At 38.1% G+C, this 17,605-nt stretch overlaps 5 protein-coding genes and 1 non-coding gene across 6 annotated transcripts; 4 read left to right on the plus strand and 2 right to left on the minus strand.

Moving 5' to 3' along the window:
* Window positions 1-1,541: 1,541 nt before the first annotated feature.
* LOC133789083 (auxin-induced protein 15A-like) lies at window positions 1,542-2,179 on the minus strand. The gene has a single exon (XM_062226805.1). The coding sequence runs from the start codon at window positions 2,035-2,037 to the stop codon at window positions 1,762-1,764; it is 276 nt and encodes a 91-aa protein (XP_062082789.1). The 5' UTR covers window positions 2,038-2,179; the 3' UTR covers window positions 1,542-1,761.
* Window positions 2,180-3,875: 1,696 nt separating this feature from the next.
* On the plus strand, window positions 3,876-4,289 carry LOC133789075 (auxin-responsive protein SAUR21-like). Its single transcript, XM_062226797.1, has one exon. The coding sequence runs from the start codon at window positions 3,928-3,930 to the stop codon at window positions 4,222-4,224; it is 297 nt and encodes a 98-aa protein (XP_062082781.1). The 5' UTR covers window positions 3,876-3,927; the 3' UTR covers window positions 4,225-4,289.
* Window positions 4,290-4,928: 639 nt separating this feature from the next.
* Window positions 4,929-6,190, plus strand: LOC133789074 (uncharacterized). Its single transcript, XM_062226796.1, has 2 exons — window positions 4,929-5,670; window positions 5,909-6,190. Exons 1-2 carry the CDS (start codon window positions 5,130-5,132, stop codon window positions 5,944-5,946), a joined length of 579 nt encoding a protein of 192 aa, XP_062082780.1. The 5' UTR covers window positions 4,929-5,129; the 3' UTR covers window positions 5,947-6,190.
* A 172-nt stretch (window positions 6,191-6,362) lies between these two features.
* Window positions 6,363-7,473, plus strand: LOC133792528 (uncharacterized). The gene is made up of 2 exons (XM_062230438.1): window positions 6,363-6,470; window positions 6,592-7,473. Exons 1-2 carry the CDS (start codon window positions 6,363-6,365, stop codon window positions 7,471-7,473), a joined length of 990 nt encoding a protein of 329 aa, XP_062086422.1.
* A 6,010-nt stretch (window positions 7,474-13,483) lies between these two features.
* LOC133792529 (uncharacterized) lies at window positions 13,484-14,740 on the plus strand. Its single transcript, XM_062230439.1, has one exon. It carries the CDS (start codon window positions 13,484-13,486, stop codon window positions 14,738-14,740), a length of 1,257 nt encoding a protein of 418 aa, XP_062086423.1.
* Window positions 14,027-14,133, minus strand: LOC133792858 (small nucleolar RNA R71). The gene has a single exon (XR_009874330.1). It is a non-coding gene; the product is annotated as a small nucleolar RNA R71 (small nucleolar RNA).
* Window positions 14,741-17,605: the final 2,865 nt, after the last annotated feature.

Genomic DNA, 17,605 nt, shown 5'->3' on the forward strand with positions numbered 1-17,605 from the left:
ATAAATATTTGTATATACTATAGAACTATAATTCATTATGTTATATGTATATATATTATTTTTTTAAATAGTGAACTAGTTTTTATTATAATTATAGACAATGTTTACAACTTTAAAACTAAGCAAACGTGCATTGCACGATGTTTCTACCTAGTATTAAATATGTAGTCTTGTATGAAATATTATTATAATAATTATATTTTATAATATTTGAATTTATATTAATATAATTAATAAATATATATTTTTAATTAGTTTGGAAGATATTTTCCATTAAATATTTAGAATATTTCGTTAAAGTTAACAAAAAGAATGTTAAAACCAAGAATTTTCGTTATCTATACACTTTTTATATAAAGCGATATAACATTTTTGTTGATGATTACTTTATTAGTGTCTTATAAAAAATATATTTTAATTTTAGCATGTTTAAATAAATACAATATTTATATTGAAATCTATTTAATATATGTGAATTTATTTTAATAAAATAAAATAAATATGACATCTAGTTTGATCTTTTAATATTTAAAAGTACTTTAATCATATAGTTTACCAAATATTCTATTTTTTTTCCAACTCACAACATTTTAAATCTATAATTTACTAAACACTGTGCAAATTTTCCCCACAGCACAACTATATCTATTTTTGCCTACATCACAACTACTGCTACTTTTCCTCACAGTATAGCAATACCAAACTGGCCCTAAGACAGTTAAGTCTGTTAATATCTTGTTTGATGTGCAAGTTTAGTAATGTAGACTGAGAACACGGAGAAGTATTTTTTTAGAAGAAAAAAAAGGTTCTTATCAAATAAAATTGATGAAAGAAAACATATTTCCTTGGGAATTTTTCAAAAGGACTTATGACTACTTCCTCGTGGTCCAAATTGAAATAATAGTAAGTTTTGTAAGTAATTTTTATCTATTAGCGCTTACATCCATTACTAGGCATTTAAGAGAAATAAGTCTAATAAGATTATGAAGTAATCTTGTTTGAATGGAATTGATAGAGCTCCCATTGGATGATAGAATCCAAATTCCACTTCAGCTTGACTCAGCAATTCTTGGAAAGTGGGATAGTTCTCTTATCTAAGAGACTAATGAGACATAGTTTCTAATATTCAGAGTATATATGTATTTAGAACAACTATATTGGTTTCTAAATGTGCAATTTGCCATGTCATTGATCGATTTGTAAATGTTGGTTGGGCAATACTTCAAAGATCTTAGCTGGTGTTGATGTATTCCAACACAGTTATGCAACTAATTATTTTCCTATGGCACTGTGTTAAGTGATGAGAGGTGTAGAAAGCAATGAGAGGGTTTCAAGAAATTTATTAAAAAGATTGAACTTCTTACAAGAAATTTATTTATGTAATAATAGAGTAATGAAATTGTACAGTTTCATTCTCCAAGAAAATGGTTCACTGTAAATTTGGCAAGTAAGAGTTCTATGACTGTTTTGAAGTGCCAAATTCGTTATTTCACAGATTACTTTGCATATCAATATAAAACAAGAAGAAGGAAAACGATTCTAGATCTTAATATAAAGAGATTAAAACACAAATAAAACAATTTATTGAAGAAAAACTATAACAGTTTCATTTGTATCATTCTCAGGGACATTTTTATTTCAGTCCCCAAGGAAAAATATTTACATGGTGATGGTATTGGCATTGTTTGCCATACAAAAATTGTAACAATCATTTTTGTCAATAGTTAGCATCTATCTATACTAATCATCATTCATTAGACATTAATTTATGCTAGAAACAAGATTAATGAAAGCATCTTCACTGCAAGGAATTGTTAGAGCACCCATTGGATGATCAAATCCGAATTCTTCTTCAGCCTGACATAGCAATTCTTGGAATGAAGGATGGTTCAAGTATGATACTGGGATCACAAATCTTGTCATTTTGTTCTCCCCAACATAAACTGCCAAATAGCCTTTTGGAACATCTTTTGCACTAGAAAAAGACCTCTGAATAAGTTGCTTAGCATGAACTACTACGGGAAAACGAAAACCCATGTTTGTTTAAGTCTCTAAGGTAGAGATGAAGGAAGAAAGTGTAAGCAAAGAAAGAGCTCTAAAAGTTTTGCAAAAGAAAGCTCTATTACTTGAGAATGTGAGGAGTTGAGATGTTAAAGAACCTAATCTTATGAGTATATATAATCAATACCCTTGATGAGAAATGTAGAAAAGATAACTCTGTTGAGTGGAAATCAATGATGGAGATTGAAGAGGCAATTAATGAGATGGGGTCTAGTGAGTGGCATAATCTTTGAGCAATCACATGATTGTGTCTTCCTTCTCATTATTATTGGTTCAAAGTCGGAAACCGACTTATTTGAAAGCCACAAAATAAAAAAGTATTAGTTGAAGGATGCATTAGTTGATCACATATGTTCCAAAATGGTTTTTCTATAATGGTTATCTTTTGTTTCAAGTGGGGTTCCTTTGTAGGTTGTTCACCTGGTGATGTCTATAGATATGTCACAGTCACAACCAAGTGTCAACGTATGAGTTAGAGACAAAGGCATGTGAAGATTCAAACCTGCCCAATTGCCTGAGTATGACAGAGAGCCATTCATCTTTTTATATATATATATATATATATATATGCTCATTACCACAAAGCTAAATCATCAAGTTCCCATATTCTTTATTGAAAAATCATTTGTGATAAAAAATGATAACTTGGAAAGAAAGGTCAACATGGCATTTTGAATTTTCTGGTTTTGTCCATGGAAAGAAGACTGTCGGGAGGTCACTTTCCAATGTAAAAGAACCAGCTTTGAAAACTACAAACATTCCAAAAGGCTACTTTGCAATCTATGTTGGAGAAGATCAAAAGAAGAGTTATGTATTACCTTTGTCTCCAGCTACTAAGTGTGGAACAAGAAGAAGAAGAATTCAGATATAAAAATTACAATTCTTTGCAGAGATGATATCTTCATTGATCTAAGTTCTAAGAATTGTAAATAGCAGCACTAAACAAGAATTGGAGAGGGGAAAGAGGACATCAAGTCCTGTATATGATAGAACAAGAAAATGGAGAAGATTTCTATACCAGAATCTATAAGAAAAGAAGACTTCAGCCAAATAATTCATTCAAGGAAAAGAAATGCAATAGCATTCATTTGTATCATTCTTGGAAGCATTTCCTATTGGCCATCCTAAGGACAAATATTTACATTATATTGGCATTGTTTGTCATTCGGCCATTTTGTCTGTACTCATAATTTGGCATTCAACTCAGAAATAAGATGGATGAATGTGTCTTTTTTGCAAGGGAAAGAAAGAGATCTAAAAGAAATGCTTTGGAACCCAGTTATGTTTCTATAACATCAATGTCCTTGCAATGATATAACTTGGTAGATATTTATATATTCCTTTATCCAAATGAATATTGAAGGCTAAAAAGCCAAGTAGTTGGATGGGGTATACTAAGAAGCATAGTCCTTGAGAGCAATCACATGGTATTGTCTTCCTAATTTATGGTGACTAAGAAATAATGGTGGAAACCAGTAGCTGTATTTGTCTTCATAATTTTCCTCCTCTCATTGGTTGAATTAAAAAAAGAAAAAAGGATGATGAGCTAGTTCATAATATATGTTTCACAATGGTTTCTCTTTGTTGCAAATCTTATAGCACAAGTGGGCTCTATTGTTGCTTTTATATATGACTTGGAAGACAAAGCCATGTGAACTTTCCAATGCTTATGTCTCTTGCAAATTTGTCAAACCTTCCCAAATGTCTTCAGAACCACTTATTCAGAAGCCTTAGATAAGTGTGCATTCATCTATATAAGGGTGCATAACCACACAGCTAATTCATCAAGTCCTCACATTCTCTACTACAAAATATTTTTGTGAACTCTAATACTTATTCTAAAGAAAAACATAAAAGAAGATCAACATGGCATTTGGATTGTCCGGCTTTGTTCAGGGTAAGAAGGCTCTCCGAAGATCACTTTCAGGCACCAAAGAAGTAACCTTGAAGTCTGCAACCATTCCAAAAGGCTGCTTAGCTATCTATGTTGGAGAAGATCAAAAGAAGCGTTATGTAGTACCTCTTTCGTACCTAAATGAGCCTGCATTTCAAGACTTGCTGAGTATGGCAGAAGAAGAATTTGGATATGAGCATCCGATGGGTGGACTCACAATTCCATGCAGAGAAGACATCTTCATTGATATCACCTCACAGTTGAATTGACTGTAATTTGTAGCTCTGACATAGATTCACAGAAACAATTTTGTAGATGATATACTTTTACCCTTTTTCTTGGAAAAAAGGGAATTTTTTTTAGTCTGGAGAAACTAGAAAATAGAAATTACTCATTTGATTAACACTTGTTCACTTTTCGGTTGAATTCCATTTTTCTTGCTACTATATCTTTTTCTATTCAATGTCTCTCTCTTTGCCAACTTCAAAGCTCCCTGGCCTTTATTTGAGAAGACTTTAGAATCAGCTAAAACAATAATATTACTAAATCACAAACAATAACATTGCTTATACATATAAATTTATAACTGAGATCAATAATTTCTGCCAAAATGAAGGCACTGATTTTAATGGATGTTTTTACTTTCTTTCTGTTACTACTCCAGTTGGCTTTCATTTTACTGATAATTACTTGATATACTAACTCAAGTGTGTGTGTGTGCAAATTTTGTTTCTTAATCATAACTCCAAATTATACACCTCTTGAGTTAAATTTTCATTGCAGGGACTAGAGATAATATGAGAAAAAGTAGAATATAATAAGCCTTAAACTGTTAATATATATGTAAATATTGTATACCCTTAATTAATTATAGTAAAGATTGTATATTCTATATTCCCAAAATAGGTTGTAATATTATATATACGGAAGGAATAAGCAATCACGACTGAAGGGAGTCAATTATCTTCTTACATGGTATGAGCCATACCCTAGCCACCATCGTTCCTTCTTCTTCAATTAGTCGCTCATCGTACAACTTTCTGCTATTGGTCATCCCGTTTCGGAGGCGCGTTTGGTTCTTCAATTAGTCGCTCATCTCACTGACGAATATGCCACGGTAGCCACCATTATTCAGCAATCAAATCCCTTGCCATCGTTTGACAAAGCTTGCTCGATGCTTGATTTGGATCGCATGAGCCGTGACAACAATAAAAAGGGTACTATTCTTGTTGCATCTAATGATTCTTCCCATTTGTCCAATACTCAACAGTCACCCTCGGGCAGTGGTAGCCGTGGCAGCCCTCGGGCAGTGGTAGCCATGGCAGCCGTGATAATGGTGGTCGTGACACTAGTGGCCGCAATAATAAAGGGAAAAAAAGGGCCAAGCCGAGGTGGTGGTGGTCGTCGAGGCTATGATCGTGGGGTTGAACACTCACCATACTATGGATGGGCTGGCCCATGGGCTCCACAATGGGCCTCTCCACCGTGTCCTTATCCTACTCAACCTCCACAGTGGCGTGGAATGCCTTCGGTCAACAACCACGGTCTACTAGGATCTGCACCACGTGTCAATAAACAGCAGCCCCAAGCACTCCTCGTAAATGGTTACCAACCGACTGATTTACCAGCATTTTTTAATGCTTTGTCGCTTCAACAACTAGATGAGAATTGGTATATGGATACCGGCACCACCTCTCATGTCATGAACAATCCAGGTATCCTTCCTTCAATTATCAATTGGCACAATCTCAATTCAAATGTTTTGGTTGGTGATGGCTCTAAAATTCCAGTTCATGGTTCGGGCTCATCCATTCTCCCTAACTTACACCCTAACCTTGCTCTCAAAAATATTCTTTATGCCCCTAATATAGTTAAAAATCTTATTTTTGTTCGTCAATTTACTAAAGATAACCATGTGTATGTTGAATTTGATCATTTGGTTTCTATGTGAAGGATCTTCGAACGGGGGCTCTCTTGACGAGGTCCAGTAGTGTGGGTGATCTTTATCCTCTGTCTCCATCATCCCTATCTTCCACCTTACCATCTGTCAATGCTGTCCTACCTCTTTCCACGTGGCACAATTGTCTGGGTCATCCTGGCGAACCCGTTTTGCGACCTCCACCCTTTGTCATGCTTGTCAACTGGGAAAACATTGCAAATTGCATTTTTTCTATTTCTCTTTCTCTGACTATGAAACCTTTTGATATTATCCATAGTGATTTGTTTACTTCTCCATTTTTAAGTCCTTCTGGATTATGTTATTATGTGTTGCTTCTTGATGATTATTCTCATTATTTATGGGCGTTTCCACTCAAACAAAAATCAAATGTGTTTTCTACTTTCTCTATTTTCCACTCTTATGTCAACACTCAATTTGGAGTTCCCATCAAGGCTTTGCAATGCGATAATGGTAGAGAGTATGATAATCATAGTTTCAACAAATTTTCCACTTCAAATGGAATGCTTTATCGTCACTCTTGTCCTCACACTTCACCTCAAAACGGGAAAGCTGAGCGTATGATACGTACTATTAACAATATTATTCGTTCTCTTTTATTTCATGCCTCTCTGCCCCCCTTCTTTTGGGTGGAAGCCTTACACATGGCCATATATCTTCTTAATATTCGCCCCACTAGTGTGTGCGGGTGGTTTTGGATCATTGTCCGGTGATTTTGGATTCAAATCCCCCTCTTTGGGGTCTCGGACCTTTCAGATTCGACAACATTTGGCTTGAGCATAAGGAGTTTGGCTCAAATTTCATTAATTGGTGGCATGGTGCGTCTCTGAGAGGTGGGTCTGGAAAAAAGTTTATGCTAAAATTGAGAGAAGTGCAACAAAGGGTTCAAGTGTGGAGTAGAAGGATTTATGGTCCAAGGAAGTGGGAAAAGCAGGCTCTTGAAAGACGTATTTCAGAATTGGATAGAATAGAGGAAATTGGTAATTGGGATGATTCTCTTATAGCTGATAGAAGTAGAGTTAAGAGGGAGTGGCAAAATTTGGTTTTAGAAGAGGAGAGAGGAAACTGGTTGAAGCTCAAGTGTCAATGGGCCAAAGATGGGGATTATAATTCCAGACTTTTCCATAGTATTCTCAGTGCTCATAAATCAAAGAACTTCATTTCTAGGATTGAGAGATTGGACGGGAGTATGCTAAATGGGGAAAGTGAGATTGCTGATGAGATTGTTAGGTTTTTTTCAAATTTATATTTGGCGGTTGAGCGTCAATGGAAAGGAATTCGGGGCATAGAGTGGAGAAGACTATCTGGTTTCCTAAGCTCCTTTATTGAGAGGCCTTTTGAGGAGGAGGAGATCAAACAAGTTGTTTTTGATTGTTCTGGAGATAAAGCACCAGGGCCTGATGGGTTTTCTCTGGCTGTGTTTCATTCAAATTGGGATGTCATTAAGGATGATTTAGTGGAGGTTTTTAAGGAATTCCAAGGCGATGGTTCTATTCCGAAGGGTTTTTTGGAGAGTAGTGAGAGAGAGAGAGTGTATGTCCAGGTCTATTGCGCACCATAACCCCACTGGTTATGGGAAGAAATATGTCCATTTTCCCACTGGAGTTGGACAAAATTCTGGTTCGGGGGGTCCCATCGTGTCTTCTGGTCAGAGGTATTGGAGCTTTCGTACAGCCTTCAAGGTGTTCATGCTGACCCTTTCTAAGGATGGCGGCTCAGTAAGGATCTGTGAGAGGACAAGGCTATCAGGTTATGAGATTTCACTATCTTTAGACGCTTCTAGGTGGCTGTTAGAAGAAGTAGTGTGGTTGATCGATGCTAGAGCTGACCTTAGGGTGCATCGGAGGAGAACTTTCAGGGATTATTCCATGAGGGTGTGGCTGGAATGTTTTCAAAATGTTAGAGGAATTTTTTTGAAGATTTCCGTACTAAAAAACAGTGCTTTCAATTCGATCATCATTCCGGAGGAGGACTTTGCTCAGGGATGGAAAGGACTAGAGGATTGCTTGAGGCACTTGGTTAAGAAGAAGGGCTTTGATTCACAAGGAGATCTCGGAAGGAAGGTGGATAGAAAAGTCTCTTGGGTTTCTATCGTTAAAGGAAACCCCAAGGAGGTGATCATGGATGCGAAGGAAGGGGCAGTCAAACCGGATAATGTGTTATTTAAGGATTGCCACTCTTTGTTAACAGGGGATGAGGCCTGTTTCGATTGGAGTTTGGCTGTTTTCATGTTCAGAAGGGACAGTCGGTGCCCTTGGTCGGCTGTTCATGAGGGAGTCCAAAGATGGTGGGGGAAAAAGTTATGTGTTTCGTATTTCTCAGACGACAGGGCTCTAATCTGGTGTGCAAATGAGAGAGAGAAGGAAAGGCTGATATCTATTGGCTCGGTTACTATTCCTGGAGTGTCTGCAGTCTCCTTTGCAATATGGAGTTGGAGAAATCAAATGGAGAACAGGAAAATTTCTTGTAAACATGATTGGATTGGTATTGAAGGTATTCCGTTGAATATATGGAACCACCATGTTTTCAAGGTGATCGGGTCACTCTGTGGAGGGCTATTAGCTATAGACAAGCACACTTTGGAAAGGAAGAATCTTTTTTGTGCCTATATTAAAGTGAAGGGGGATGCTTCGGGTTTTATTCCAAGCTTGATCTCTTTGCCGTATGATGGCAATCAGCTTTCCTTGCGTCTGGTTAAAGCTCGAGGGAAGAAGCTTTTTCCGGTCCGGAAATTCTGGGTGAGGAAAACGCCCAGGAAGTCTAGGTGTGGCTCGGGTCCCGATGAAGGAGGTTGTTCGGAGAAGCAGCAGGGGACCAACGTTGAGAACGAAGAGACGTGTGGGGTAGTTGAGGAGATGGAAGGCGACGCCATGGTGGCCATGACTAATCGGAAGTTGCAGACAGCAAGGAGAGGGTCGGCGCCGAACACGGTCAACATTAATGAGTTTTCCGTTGCTTCACGTAACTCATGCCTGCCATTAAGGAGAATATTTAATGGAATAAAGTCAGACTTATCTATTAAATTTAGAGGGATGGCAAGCACGTGCATCAATTTCAAAAAGGTGGTTCAAAATGACTCTTACACGTGGCATTTTAAGGATAAAGGTTGGGTTGTTTCAGCACTTTCTTTGGGCCGGATTCAAATTAATTTGGCAAATGGGCCTTGTTTATTTAATTTGATTGTCAAGCCATGGGCTCTCTTCAATCCAATAAGTCTTTTAAAGGTTTTGGGCCACGGTTTGGGTTATACAGAATCAATAGCTAAGCTGCCCAATTCAAAAGGAATTTCTCCTAAGCAGCGTGGCAGTTTTTCACAAAGGAATATCATTTATTGGGATGTTTCGGTGTGAAGGAAGCTCAATACGAAGCAGAGTGTACTGCTGGAGAAGTTTGAGGAGAAGGAGTCAGAGCTTAAAGATAACATGGCTGGATTGAAAGTGTATTCTCGCAGGCAAAATAACGGTGGCGTAGAAAGTAAGTATTTTATAGAAGATCAAGATAGGGGGAGCCTTCTTTTGAAACTGTAGTAGAAGAGGAGGATTTAGTTTTTCCAATCGATGAGGAGCTTGATTCAGGCAGTTTAGAAGATGAATATGTGGATGAGATTGGAGACGGCGAAATGAATGACAAAGAGGACTGTGTTGAGCAGGTGAGATACCTGTGGGATGGAGGAAGGAATGAAGAAAGCACTCAGGTTGAGGAAGTTCACGGGACTGCGTGCGTAGAAGGGTCGTCAGAGGGAGGTAATGTTATATTATTTTATAATATAATGTTTTAGATTAAATAAATGTGACATAGAGTGTCACATATTGTAACATATAATAGAGAGTTACATTATTTGGATATATGTGAAATATCCAAACATGTAACATATTTGGTGTTACAAATTCATCACAAATTTGTAACTCATAAATATCACCCATTATTGTGTAGATTTGTTGTTACACAATATTGAGATGAATTTCTTAAAGCCATATGAGAAATGGCTGATAGAGATGTGATTTTAACTCCCATATTGTGTATGGAAGTTACAAAATCAAGTGGGAATAAATTGGAACGTTTTGGAAAAAACTAAAAAAATGTGTTGCTGAAATTGACTGAAGCGCCGCGGCCCTAATGGCTGACAGATTCATATAATTTCGGTTTTTATCCAATTTTGAACGATTCCAACAGCCAAGTAACTCCCAAGTCTCTATTTTAATTCCATAAAACACCCAATTAATCATTGGTAACAGCCATGGGGTTGGTGGAATTTGAAATTCAAAGGGTGTCTCTAAACTCTATAAATAGGAGCCTAATGCTCACTTGTAAGACACACCATTTTTCTATCCACTAGAGCACTTGGCTAGAAACACCTTGAGGCTTGATTATTCCAGAAGGCATTTCCAAAATCTGAGAGAGATCCCTTAGTGCTTGAGTTAGGGGGAAATAAGCTTTCAGACAAAGGTTTTAAACCTTGTTCAAGTTGGTGATCCCCAATCCTCTTCACTTAGGTTGTGTAAGTGAGAGTTTGTTTGTGGTTTATGTTCTTCCTTTTATTCTATTGTTCTTCTTCTTATTCTCTTGTTTTATTTACTTGTATATTTTGTTTAAGAGTTGTAATCTCTTCATTTGGTCCAAACACTTTATTTTATCTGTAACTTTTGTTTTGAGTTGTATTTTACTATTCTCTTCTTCTTCATCATCTTCTTCATTTCCTTTGTTTTATTTGTATTTTCAGTTATAGAGTTGTAACACTTTATTTAATCAATCTTGTCCATTGTAATATTTTGCATAGAGTTGTAACATTATCTTACCATTTCCATTGAGGCAATATTATTTTTCCTAACAGGTAATTCGCAGGAGAGGCCAGCCTCTATCGACAATATTAGGAGCAAGGAAGAGGAGAAGTTGAGTGAGTCCTCTAGACTTCTTAAGTCTATGGATTCTTTGGGTATATCGGTGATCCATTCTGCTTTGGGAGGGGAAAGTTTAGGAGACTCTATCAGTCTGTCTTAGAAAAGTTACCGGGAATTACGCAAGCTGAGCTTTAATGTTAACTATGGAAACAGGAAAAAGAGGGGCTTGGGGCACAGTTACAAGTTATGAGGATGCTTACTTGGAACGTGAGAGGTTGTGGCAATAAGGGCAAACGGAAAACAATTAAGGAATTGATCTGTAAAGTAAACCCAGACATTATTATCCTTCAAGAGGTAAAAAGGAGCTCCGTTGATAGGAGTTTTATTGGAAGCATTTGGAGATCTAGGTTTAAAGCTTGGATTTATCAGCATCCATTAGGCCGTTCGGGAGGCACATTGGTAGTTTGGGATAGGAGGTGTGTCTCTGTAATTGATTCTTTAGTCGGGGATTTCTCAGTTTCAATTCGCTTGGAGGCTGAGGGGAAGGGTCCCTGGTGGTTCTCAGGTGTTTACGGTCCTGTAGTCTATGGTAGCAGAGACAGTTTTTGGGATGAATTGGCTGGGTTGAGTGCTATTTGTGGAGATAATTGGTGTGTTGGGGGAGATTTCAATGTGGTTAGAAGAATTGAGGAGAAGTTGAATAGCAATTCTAATACTAGGAGCATGAAGATGTTCGACGCTTTGATTAGAGAATTAAAATTGGTTGATCCAATGCTTCAAAATGGTCGTTATACATGGTCAAACTTCAGACATAAGCCAATTTGCTATAGGCTGGACAGGTTTTTTCACTCTCCTTCGTGGTCGGAATTTTATCCTTTCAATCGGCAGGAGGTTTTGGTTCGGGTAGTTTTTGATCATAGTCCGGTAGTGTTGGACTCTAATCCTCCGTCTTGGGGCCCTTCTCCTTTCAGATTTGATAATGCTTGGTTGGAGCACAAGGATTTCTCTCCTCTTTTCCAGAAGTGGTGGGGTTCAGCTAAGGGGCAAGGGGGGTCGGGAATGAAATTTATGTCAAAACTAGACTCTATTCGTGGTCATATTAGGAAGTTGATAACTCTATGATATAGAGTTATTTTTATTAACTTTAAACTTGAATTTTGGTGAAAAGAGTAATGAATGTGATGTTATTTGTAAGTTTGATTAGTTTTTATCTTTCTTTTCTAGTTAGTGTACTAATTTAGGAGTCTTTTAAGTTGTCAGTATTAAATGTAATTAATTAATTAATTCTGTTTTTTTTGTTGTTTAGGAAAGGAATTTTTGAATCGCTAAGGGAAAGAAATGAATCCGAGGCCAAAGTGAACACTAAGCTGGAAATGCTGCTGAATTGCTGGAGAACAAAATGCTATAGCATTTCTGGGTACTGGGAAATTACGTGGACAAAATACCAGCAGGTTTTTCTTCATCTAACTCAGCGCTTATGTGGCAGTCACTTAAAAGTTAGGTCAGCTGGCTGATGTGGATTGGACTAGTGGACCAAAGAGAAGAAAGTGGGCTTTCTAATTAGGGTAAAAAGAAAAGAATTGTACCCTAGAGAAAGGGAAGTACAGCCGTAATATTAAAGGAGGAGGACAGTCCTTTATTCAGCAAGCAAGAAAGAGGGAAAAGAGCTGATGCAGAGAGATATACACAGAAAAAGGCAGTACCCATAAGAGGAGACCCACGGCTAAGGAAGGAGGACTCTAGAACCCGATTCTACTTCTTCTCTTTCTTCTATATTTCCTTTTCTGTAGTGTATACTCTTGATTCTATAATTTGTGAACTGAATATTTGCTATGGATGAACAATTTCTGTTTTGGGTTGTAATTATCAGTTTGAACATGAGCTAATCCTTTTGAGATTTGAATAGCTATGGACCCCTATGTTGTGATTAATTAATGAGAATGCATGAGTTTAGCAACTTTGCCTTTGTTCATTCAAGTGAGCTGATTGTTGAATAATTGTTAATTACTGGCCATGAGTAACAATTTGCTTAGCTGGATTTGATTCTGGAAAGGTTAAATCTAGTGGATATAACTTGGAAGATGCAAGAGAATTTCCATGTTAGGTTGTTCTTAGTAAGTAAGATAGGAATATTTTGCTACCTTGCATAACTTGAGAATTGGTGTTTAATTGCTGTTTTGCAACTTGATTAAATATAGGAATATATTAAATTAAGTTGTAGAATTAAATCAGTGAGTTTTGGAAAAACCTCACAAGCATATCTAGAATTCTGTTAACTCTGTGCAACTTTGCTGAACGAATGCTATAACAACTGGGCAGATTAAACATAGGGGGGATTTAGCTATTCAAATCTATCATTCCATAGATACTTTTTCTTGCAATTATTTTTCAAGTAATTGTAGCCACATTTTAAGCAGGTTTTATTTACAGTCATTTAAATTTAGATTCATTACCCAATCATTCCCATATTTTCCATTTATTTTAAGTTGTTAATTAGTTGGTTTTACATTGAATTTTGTTTGCAATCCCTGTGGAGACGATCTTACTTATCATTATATTACTTGTGTGACTGCGTATACTTGCGTATATTAATTTTCACAACAAGTTTTTGGCGCCGTTGCCGGGGATTGAAATTAAAATTGTGTATTATCAACTATTTTGCAATTTATTTCTATTTGTTTGGTTCTAATTCTGCTTGTTTGGGCTGTGTGTATTTCAGGTTTAATCTAGTGCATGAACGAACAAGCAGAATCTGAACTTGCTCCTATTGACCCCGAAATTGAACGTACTTTTAGACGAAGGAGAAAGACACAAAAGGCTAAAAGCCGCTGCATCATGGCTGAAAATGATGGAGAAGCAGGGGGTGCGCAAAACATGGCTAATCCTATTATCTTGGCGGATGATAGAGCCAGAGCAATAAGGGAATATGCTGCCCCTATGTTCAACGAGCTCAATCCGGGCATTGTGAGGCCCGAAATTCAAGCACCTCAGTTTGAGCTCAAACCTATCATGTTCCAAATGCTCCAAACAGTTGGTCAATTTAGTGGGTTGCCAACGGAAGATCCTCATCTCCATCTTCGCTCATTTTTGGAGGTGAGTGACTCTTTCAAGCTACAAGGAGTAAGTGAAGAGGCGCTAAGATTGAAGTTGTTCCCGTTCTCTTTAAGGGATCGAGCTAGATCATGGCTCAACACCCTTCCTTCCGATTCGGTGACAAATTGGAACAACTTGGCTGAAAAATTCTTAAGGAAGTACTTCCCTCCCACTAGAAATGCAAGGATTCGAAGTGAGATTATGTCTTTTCAGCAATTGGAAGATGAGTCTACTAGTGAAGCGTGGGAAAGATTCAAAGAGCTATTAAGAAAGTGTCCGCACCACGGTATCCCTCATTGCATACAAATGGAGACATTTTACAATGGTCTCAATGCAGCCTGTCGGATGGTATTGGATGCTTCAGCCAATGGAGCCATTCTTTCCAAGTCTTATAATGAAGCTTTTGAGATTTTGGAAAGAATAGCAAGCAACAACTACCAATGGTCAAATACTCGAGCTCCTGCAAGCCGAAAAGTAGCGGGTGTTCTTGACGTAGATGCTCTAACCGCTCTAACTGCTCAAATGGCCTCAATGACCAACATTTTAAAGAACATGAGTATGGGAGGAAATGTACAGCCAGCTGCTGCCATTCAAAGTGCAGAAGTATCATGTGTGTATTGTGGGGATGGGCATACTTTTGAGAATTGCCCTTCAAATCCAGCTTCGGTCTTCTATGTGGGTAATCAAAACTCCAACCGCAACAACAACCCATATTCTAACACTTACAATCCAGCTTGGAGGCATTATCCAAATCTGTCATGGGGGGTCAAGGAGCAAGTTCAAGTAGAGCACCAGCACAAGGAAAACAGTCATTTCCACCGGGATTTTCTCAACAACCAAGACCTCAACAACCACACCAACCTCAAGGCTCTCAAACAAGTTCTTTGGAGAATTTAATGAGAGATTATATGGCCAAGAATGACGCTGTAATTCAAAGCCAGGCAGCTTCTCTTCGGAATTTGGAAATTCAATTGGGGCATTTAGCTAATGACTTGAAAAATCGACCCCAAGGTTCTTTGCCAAGTGACACCGAGAATCCAAGGAGGGATGGCAAAGAAAAATGCAAGGCAATCAATCTACGGAGTGGGAAAAATCTGGAAGTGAATGAGGAGAAAACAAAGGGCGGCAAGGAGCCCACTTCAATCCAAACCGAAGGGGAAACGAGTAAAAAACCAGCAAGTGCAGCTGTTGAATTCTCCCCAGTTGATACAGTATCGGGTCAACATTCTACTGCAGAAAAGATGTTACATAAGCCACCTCCGCCATTTCCTCAACGATTCAAAAAACAGCAGCAAGATGGGCAATTCAGGAAGTTTCTGGATGTTTTGAAGCAGCTCCATATCAACATTCCCTTGGTGGAAGCTTTGGAGCAAATGCCCAATTATGTAAAGTTTTTGAAAGACATTTTGACAAGAAAGAGAAGGCTTGGTGAATTCGAAACAGTTGCTTTAACATAAGGCTGTAGTGCTATGTTGAAAAGTAAAATTCCTCCTAAATTAAAAGATCCGGGCAACTTTACAATTCCATGTTCAATTGGTGGAAGAGATGTGGGAAGAGCTCTATGTGACTTAGGTGCTAGTATTAATTTAATGCCTATGTCAATTTTCAAGAAGCTAGACCAACCACAGTTAATTTGCAATTGGCGGACCGTTCTATGGCTCATCCGGAAGGAAAAATTGAAGATGTTCTAGTGCAAGTTGACAAGTTCATCTTTCCGGCCGACTTCATTATTCTTGATTATGAAGCGGATAGAGATGTACCAATCATTTTGGGGAGGCCGTTTCTTGCTACCGGGAGGACTTTGATTGATGTGCAAAATGGAGAACTCACCATGAGGGTGAATGATCAACAAGTGACCTTTAGTGTTTTCAAAGCCATGAAGTTTCCGGATGACATCGAAGAATGCTCTAGATTGAGTGTAATTGAGACACTTGTGGTTGAAACTTTTAATAAAGAAATTTGCAAGGCTGATTTGGGGGTGAATATCTTTGAAGATGATGAGGAATTTAGCAAAGAGGAGGAGTCCCAAGTCACTTGGGTAGAGTCCAGCAAACCAGCCATGAAATTCAGCAAGCATTTTGAGTCTCTAAATCTGTCGGAAGGGAATTTTAAGCCTCCAAAGCCCTCCATTCAATAACCACCAAAGCTAGAGTTGAAACCCTTGCCAAGTCACTTGAAATATGCCTATTTGGGGGAAAATGAAACGCTGCCAGTCATTATTTCAGCATTGTTGGGAGCTGACGCTGAAGGTTCATTGCTAGAGGTGTTGAAAGAGCATAAGAAAGCAATTGGTTGGACTATGGCTGACATAAAAGGCATTATCCCGACATTTTGTATGCACAAAATACTGCTGGAAGCTGGCTGTAGTAACTCTATTGAGCAGCAGCGAAGGTTGAATCCCATTATGAAGGAAGTGGTTCGGAAAGAAGTGATTAAGTGGCTGGATTATGGCATTGTGTACCCGATTTCAGACAGCTCATGGGTCAGCCCGGTTCAATGTGTCCCTAAAAAGGGAGGAGTTACATTGGTGACTAATGACAACAATGAATTGATTCCGACAAGAATGGTGACTGGTTGGCGAGTTTGTATGGATTATAGGAAGCTGAATAAAGCCACTCGGAAGGACCATTTTCCGCTGCCATTTATTGACCAAATGTTGGATCGGTTGGCGGGAAAAGAATTTTACTATTTTCTTGACGGATATTCTGGATATAATCAAATCTCTATTGCGCCGGAAGACCAAGAAAAGACAACATTCACTTGTCCCTACGGCACCTTTGCCTTTAGAAGGATGCCGTTTGGCTTATGCAATGCTCCCGCCACCTTCCAAAGGTGTATGATGGCGATTTTTTCAGACATGGCAAAAAACATTCTTGAAATCTTCATGGATGACTTCTCGGTATTTGGAGTCTTTTGACAGTTGTTTGGCTAACTTGGAGCGAGTTTTAGCAAGATGTGAGGAAACAAACTTGGTTCTCAATTGGGAGAAATGCCATTTTATGGTGAAGGAGGGTATTGTTTTGGGTCATAAAATCTCTCATAAGGGTATTGAAGTGGACAAGGCAAAGCTGGAAGTGATTGAGAAATTGCCACCACCTACAACCGTCAAAGGCATTAGAAGTTTCTTGGGGCATGCGGGGTTCTATAGAAGGTTCATTAAGGACTTTTCGAAGATCTGAAAACCCCTTTGTTCATTGCTGGAACAAAACCGACAGTTTGAATTCACCAAAGAATGTCATGATGCATTTTTGACTTTGAAGAAGGCTTTAGTTACTGCTCCAGTCATTGTCGCTCCGGATTGGTCCTTGCCCTTTGAATTAATGTGCGATGCTAGTGATTTCGCCATTGGTGCAGTACTTGGACAGCGAAGAGAGAAGATTTTTCACTCCATTTATTATGCAAGTAAGACGCTCATTGATGCTCAAATCTATTACTCAACCACCGAGAAAGAGTTGCTGGCTGTGGTGTTTGCCTTAGAAAAATTCAGGTCTTATCTTGTGGGAACAAAGGTGATAGTATACACCGATCATTCAGCAATCAAATACTTAATTGCCAAGAAAGATGCCAAGCCGAGACTTATTCGTTGGGTTCTTCTTCTTCAAGAATTTGACTTAGAAATTCGAGATAGAAGAGGAACGGAGAACCAAGTGGCTGATCACTTATGTCGGCTTAAAGTAGGCTGTAGCAAGCAAGATGAAGTGCAAATTCGAGAGAGTTTTCCTGACGAACAGCTTCTGGTTGTAATCAAGATACCACTCCGTG

The sequence above is a fragment of the Humulus lupulus genome, chromosome 7, assembly GCF_963169125.1.
Source record: "Humulus lupulus chromosome 7, drHumLupu1.1, whole genome shotgun sequence".
NCBI classification, from domain to species: domain Eukaryota; kingdom Viridiplantae; phylum Streptophyta; class Magnoliopsida; order Rosales; family Cannabaceae; genus Humulus; species Humulus lupulus.